General features: G+C 37.6%; 2 protein-coding genes across 2 annotated transcripts in view; both read left to right on the top strand.

Moving 5' to 3' along the window:
* Positions 1-381: 381 nt before the first annotated feature.
* LOC106963991 (cytochrome P450 2J6-like) lies at positions 382-4,129 on the top strand. Its single transcript, XM_015059197.1, has 9 exons — positions 382-592; positions 664-824; positions 1,364-1,432; positions 1,666-1,770; positions 1,850-1,988; positions 3,013-3,098; positions 3,287-3,388; positions 3,474-3,615; positions 3,690-4,129. Exons 1-9 carry the CDS (start codon positions 409-411, stop codon positions 3,875-3,877), a joined length of 1,176 nt encoding a protein of 391 aa, XP_014914683.1. The 5' UTR covers positions 382-408; the 3' UTR covers positions 3,878-4,129.
* A 1,273-nt stretch (positions 4,130-5,402) lies between these two features.
* Positions 5,403-6,640, top strand: part of LOC106963988 (cytochrome P450 2F2-like) — an 8,505-nt gene continuing 7,267 nt past the window's right edge. Inside the window, exons 1-2 of the mRNA XM_015059192.1 lie at positions 5,403-5,561; positions 6,428-6,590. Coding sequence (XP_014914678.1) covers positions 5,403-5,561; positions 6,428-6,590 — 322 coding nt within the window. The remainder of the gene's footprint in view (positions 5,562-6,427; positions 6,591-6,640) is intronic.

Raw genomic sequence — 6,640 nt, 5'->3', positions numbered from 1 at the left:
GTGTTGTAGTGTTGTAGTGTGTTGTGTTGTTGTGTTGTGTTGTTGTGTTGTGTTGTTGTGTTGTTGTGTTGTTGTGTTGTGTTCACTCTGCAGTTTAATTCGTAGGAGATAGGAGGCAGCTTTCCTGACATATTTTCCTTCTCTGCCTCATACGGGTCGATCTCTTCAGCATCCATTTTGTTTGTGTGTCTTTCACGTTGGCCACATATTTTCTTTTTGTTGGTCTCGAAGCCGTCGGTCAGCTATGCATTGCAGCTGCTCTTGCCTACAAAGATGGTGCGAATCACTTCCAGTTCAGACTTGTGGAATCTGTGTATTCTGAAAATATGAAAGAGCATAGAGAGCTAACGATAAAAACAGAGGCAACCTGGTCATAGAGAGGTTTAGAGGCTAAAAGAATACATGTGAATGTGTTTCTGTGTTGCTGCAGGTGGTGTTGGAGTGATTCTGGCAGATTATGGCCCAAGCTGGCGGGAACATCGCCGCTTTGCTCTGATGACTTTGAGGAATTTCGGTCTGGGAAAGAAATCAATGGAGGACAGAATTCATGATGAGATTCAACACACCATTAAAACCCTGGAGGGCAGTATCGGTACGTCACTGGTTACTCTCTGGGTTCTGTTCTGTAGCCTGTTTTAAATGGCTGTTTTGATTTTCATGCAGGTAAAACTCTGAGTCCTCGGGTCATGTTCCATAACGCCGCTTCCAACATCATCTGCCAGGTTCTGTTCGGAAAGCGCTATGAGTACGACGATGACATGATCAAAACGATTGTTAAGTGCTTCACTGAAAACGCCAAGATAGCCAATGGGCCCTGGGCCATGGTGAGTTAAAGGCCACACCTCTCCCCCTTAAGTAGAAGGTTTAATTCATAATGCTATCAAAGTCTTGCATGTAACACAGTGACGTATTTGTGATGCTCTTGGCTCTGAGTCACAGCCGGCTGTTATGTCACTTATTGATAAAATGCATGATATCTGGCTATTAAAACTTTTTCTGCCAGCAGGGTGATTTGTATGACAGCATATTAGGGCTGTCGTAGATGACAGATTTTTAGATTAATCCCAGAAATTTTGTAGAAAATGAATGGAAATTTTTTAATTTAAAAAGTTGAAAATTTGCCATGAAAACCTCAGAAAACGTCCAAAAATTTAAATGTCTTTGTATTTTTTTTTCTAGAAAATATCAAAGATAATCTAAACATTTCTGAGTCTTTTGGCGGAAATGTGTTTGTCTATTTTTTTTTATATTTTTTTTTTCTTTTCAATCTACACTTGCCCAAATATGCTGTGTGTAAATGAAACTGAAATAATTAGCTATTGGAAATAAATACCCATATTTTTTCTTTTCTTTTTCTTTACAGATATATGATTCTATTCCCTTTTGTCGTAACCTCCCACTGCCGTTCAGAAAGGCCTTTAAAAATTCAGAGGTAAAAACGATATTTCTCTATTTCTGCATTTCCTGCTATTTTTGCTTCAGTTTCTCCATCCATGTTGTGAATTTTGTAAAACTTAATTTAGGAACTGTAAAGAATTTGTTTCTAATCATTGTCAACTCAGAAATATAAAGTCTGTAAAACATTACATTTGTCTGACTGAGAAAACTTTTAGCGAAAGTTTTATGATGTATACCGTTTCCATAACAAAAAAATATTTTCTTTAGATTTGCCAGAACTACATTAACTCTTTGGTCACTGAGTACAAGAAGACCAGAGTTCCTGGGGATCCTCGACACTTTGTTGACTGTTACCTGGATGAACTGGAAAAGGTTTGTAAGTCATCCAACATAAGAAACTCGCTAAGTTTTTGTCTTCATTTATAATACTCATAAGCTGTCCTCTTTCCAGAGAAATGATGACGGATCCTCCTTTTCAGAAGCTCAGCTCATGACTTATAGCCTGGACCTTCACTTCGCTGGGACTGACACGACGTCCAACACCCTGCTGACAGGATTTCTCTACCTGATGGCCTACCCACACGTCCAAGGTAGGAAGTTCAGGTTCCATCAATGTGTTTACTTGTAATTAAGTTCAGTCACCGGAAAGACACAAAATCTAATTTTTGTCTAATTTGTAGTGCAAATATGTTAGTACACTTGAAATAAGGCAAAACTAATTCACAAGTAACCTTTCAGTAAGATGAGGAGTTTAATTTAAACAAATATTTCCTTAATGATGAAAAACAATAATTACAGTGGCAGATTATTTCACCTACAAGATGCTTCTCCCAGGTTATTCATCAAATGTTGATGAATATCTTTCCTCAGTATTAAGAAATTATTTACTGGGCCTGTTGCAATAAGCAATCTTTCAATTAATCGCATGATAAATTAAAAGGAGCAAAATAATTTCCAATTTAATTATTTATCATTTTTCTCTTTTCTCTCTTTCTATCAAAACCTGGAGGACAAAAGTTTCCAGTCTGGTGATTTGTTCTCAACTAGCCTTTTTTTTTGAAGGACAATTTTGTTTACACACATTAATAACTTATTTTATTTGTTGTTTGTTGTTTTGTTTATGTATTTTGGATATTTAAAATGTCTTCCAGTTCCAGTGTTAAATGTTCATTAGAATTTCAAGTTTATTGATCTTTGAGAATGTGTTCTTGCATAATTATGCCATTACCATTACATTGTGTGAAAATGGTCCTGAAACAACAATATTATCGTTTATCGCAATAACTTCTGGGACAGTTTATTGTCCAGCAAAATTTGTTGTTGGCTTAAGCACTTGCTGAAAAGTTACTTATTAGTTAGTTTTGTCTTATTTGAGGTGTACTAGCATGTTTGCACTAGAAATTTGCTCAAATTTGGTAAGATTTAGTGGTTTTGCGGTCATGGACCCAGCAGTTTGAGGGTGAGGGGTTCAAGACTCCCAGCAGGAGTCATTTAAATTGGAAACATAACAGTGGTGCTGCAGGTTAAATAACTGGTCCAGAGCAGAAAAGCGTAGAAACGAATCATGTGGGATGTGGAACGACTGATGCGTTTGTATTTTTATTCCTCCCTCAGAACGATGTCAGCAAGAGATAGACCAGGTTCTGGAGGGAAAGGACCGGGTCTGTTTTGAGGACAGAAACAGCATGCCTTACGTCCAGGTACCATAGCATAGTAACTCTGTCAGTTTGTTTTTTTCTCTTGTAGCCGCTTCCTATTTGATCTTGTTGCTTCATTTACCCTTTTGAATTCAAATTTATTAGTTGCAATAATGACCAAACAATTAAACTTACAAACACGTTTTATTGCTTCCAGTCAGAAATAGTGTTAGAAATCTTCCTTCATGCAGGCTGTGCTCCATGAGATTCAGAGGATTGCCAACACGGTTCCTCTCAGTGTCTTCCACTGCACCACGAAGGACACAGAGCTCATGGGATACTCCATTCCCAAGGTAGGTCAGGAAAGTTTCTGCAAAAGGGACACTAATTAATGAAGACCATCTGATTTCGGCATTTGATATTCATGCTTCTCTTCAGGGTACAATGATCATCCAGAACCTGAACTCAGTCCTGAGGGAGGAGGGACAGTGGAAATTCCCTCATGAGTTCAACCCTGAAAACTTCCTGAATGAAAAGGGAGAGTTTGTCAAACCTGAGGCCTTCATGCCTTTCTCTGCAGGTAAACTGAGATGTGTCACGGTTGAGGTAACCACCTTGAAGTGTGGGTTGGATCTCCTGGTTTCTCTCTTCCAGGTCCTCGGATGTGTTTGGGAGAGGGTCTGGCCCGCATGGAGCTCTTCCTCATCACGGTGACTCTGCTGAGGAAGTTTAAGTTCATCTGGCCGGAGGATGCAGGAGAACCTGACTTTACTCCGGTCTATGGAGTCACTCTAACGCCGAAACCTTATCACATGAAGGTCCAACTGAGGTCCAAACAGTGAGGAGCAGAAACTAACCGCGTCTCCTTTACGAATGTACATAAAACTTTGTTAATTTTCCGCTAATGTTGGGGGGAAAAAAATCCCAACTCTGATGTTGCCATTAAAATCATGGATGAAAAAGTTTAAGAGATTGCCGCGCCATCGTCCTTCCTCTACCTCCTGTTGTCTTCATCTTTTCTGCCAATAGTAGCATCTGATTACTGATCACATGATTCGTGTGATGCAAAAACAGTGTTTCCATTTCAGTTTTAGAAAATACACAAATGTCTGTACATTGTAAAACCACCTCATGCTATCGCAAAAACCTTTTAACAAAAAAATGTGTTTTTTCAAAATTGTTGAGTTTCCATAAAGCAAATTTATCTTTGTAATTCCAATGTGCACAATTTTAAGGTCAATGCAAACGCAGTTACAGATGAGGAATAAAAGACTGAAAAAAAAAAACTTCTAAATAATCAATGCATTTTGATACTAATGAATAAAAACTTACCTAAAAATCTTTTCAAGACCAAAGAGTTTTCATTCTTCCATTCAATTGTTTCTGTATGAGTTTACATGTTACATGTTTTATTCTATGGCTGGAAACTTGCAGCACACATTTGGAGAAACAACAGGGAAACAAATTACATTTAAGTTGGTATTTATTGAAAACATCCATTAACAGAGAGGCAATAATGACCTAATAATAACATATAGTGTCATTATGAAAACTGGTCTGCAGACATTATTGGAGGGAATTTACTTGGATTTGTTTGAACTGTTTTTATCTGCTTTTTGCTTCATTTCTGCACCAGATTCACAAGGCAGATTCCACTAAATACACAGAGACAAACTTACCCATCAGTCCCAGTAGATGGCAGCATTCTGCATTTGGTTTTGTTTTAAGAGATGAAAAGTAGGCTACACAATGTTATTTGTAGTTTGTATGAATTCAGCAAATAGCTGTGAATTTGTCCCTGAAAATCCAGTTCCCTTTTATGAACAACTTAGTGCATCACTGTAGCACAGCACAGCAAGCTGCTATGTAGAAAAGCAGCAGTTTAAAACTCTAAGAACATTTTCTTTTGCATTGAGTCATGTGGCACCTGTGCTCAAAAACATGTTTAAAAAAAAACAATAAAACTTAAAATAAGTGAACACACACAAGACATTGCAATTATTGAGAAAAACTGAAAATATTTCTTTGAGCTGCAGCTAAATGTTTTTCTAAAGTAAATGGGTTTTATTCAGTATGTCAGGTTACTTACTAAGATAAAAAATAACTAATACTAAAATGTCTTTTCAAAAAGATTTTTTTTATGTGACGTTTTTGCCCAGATGTACCGTTTTAGCCCAAAGAAAACTGCAACACCGCCCATATACGTCACTTCCTGTAGCTGTAAACAGTTCTCCATTCATATTTGATTTCCTCCTTCGCTCTAAATACAAAGAATCAAAGTACACAAGCAAAGCACTGAGAGCTGAGCTGCTCTTTCATAAGAACTCGAGCAGCTTTGCGGTTCAGTTTAATCCAATCCGAACCACCATGTTTGTTTCTCTATTTCTGTTGGGACTCTGTGCTTTCTTCATTCTTCAACTCAAACCTCCCAGACCCAAGAACTTCCCACCAGGACCCCCCAGTCTGCCTCTGCTGGGAAACCCGCTGCATCTGAACTTAGAGAACCCCTTAAAGGACTTTGAGAGGGTAAGACAATGTCTGGAGTAAACCCACTAACCCACACCTAGTTAACCTGGACTAAACACAGAGTATTACAGAAATGAAAAACTTTAACTCACAGTTTTGATGAGCAAATAATGAGTGGGTTAAATATCCCATTAAAGTACAAAAAAACCTTTCTGTTGGTTTGGAAGATCGTTTTGGTTTATCATGAGGAAAAAACATGGAAATATTGAAGCAACATCTGAAGATATGAGCCACATAGCTGAATGGGTCTTGGACAATGACGACCTGAACCATCAAATATGGACTTCAGAACAGCAAAATCCAGTGATAATCTCAGTTACATAAAGCTGAAAAGATGTTTGTGAGCAAAGACCTGTTGTGAGGAATAGGCTAAAATTTCAGCAAACTGTTGTGTAAATTTTCTGGAAGTATGCCTGCATTTGACCCAAGTTGCATTTGCTACAGAAATATACGCAAACTTCTGAATTCAAAGAAACATACTGTAAAGTTTAGTTTTATTTAATTTCGGTCAGAGAGAAAAAAAAGCAAAGGAACTTTTCACACAGGTTTTACGTCTGGTTTCAACTGTATGGGTTGTTCTCGAACGGGCAAAAGCCTGATTCCTGGTTTATTCTCTCTCGTGTCTTATTTCTATTTCCCTTGAGATGTTTAGTTGTTATTTAGAAAATTGGTCATTCTTTTATTGTGATAACAAAAAATTACCTTTTCCTTATATAAACAGTTGGCAAAAAGTTAATTTGGTTAAATATGGATTTTTATCTTTTTGTAGACAATTCATCATAAAATGCTTAGCTAGTTCTGTAAGTAACATGAGAATTAAAACTATGATGCATCTAATAAAAATGACTTGTGCTGTTTGCTTCCAGCTCAGGGCGTCGTATGGAAACGTCTACAGTCTGTTCATTGGTTCAAAACCAGCCGTCGTCATCAACGGGTTTGAGGCCATGAAGGAGGCGATTGTTGTCAAAGCTACAGATTTCGCTGGAAGACCCCAAGACCTTTTTATAAATGATGTCACCCAGAGAAAAGGTAGATGTGTAGATTTGTGATTTCATTCATTAACATGAGGTTCTTTTATC

The sequence above is a fragment of the Poecilia latipinna genome, unplaced genomic scaffold, assembly GCF_001443285.1.
Source record: "Poecilia latipinna isolate Pla-1442-1.1 unplaced genomic scaffold, P_latipinna-1.0 Scaffold1611, whole genome shotgun sequence".
Taxonomy (NCBI): Eukaryota; Metazoa; Chordata; class Actinopteri; order Cyprinodontiformes; family Poeciliidae; genus Poecilia; species Poecilia latipinna.
This window is presented reverse-complemented; position numbering and strand designations above follow the sequence as displayed.

Excerpts from the sequence above, each read along its gene's own strand:
- LOC106963991 (XM_015059197.1), top strand. The coding sequence starts at position 409 with ATGTGTTTCTGTGTTGCTGCAGGTGGTGTTGGAGTGATTCTGGCAGAT. Across the intron at positions 1,433-1,665 it reads AGGCCTTTAAAAATTCAGAG|ATTTGCCAGAACTACATTAA; the intron begins GTAAAAACGATA and ends TATTTTCTTTAG. Across the intron at positions 1,989-3,012 it reads GGCCTACCCACACGTCCAAG|AACGATGTCAGCAAGAGATA; the intron begins GTAGGAAGTTCA and ends TTCCTCCCTCAG.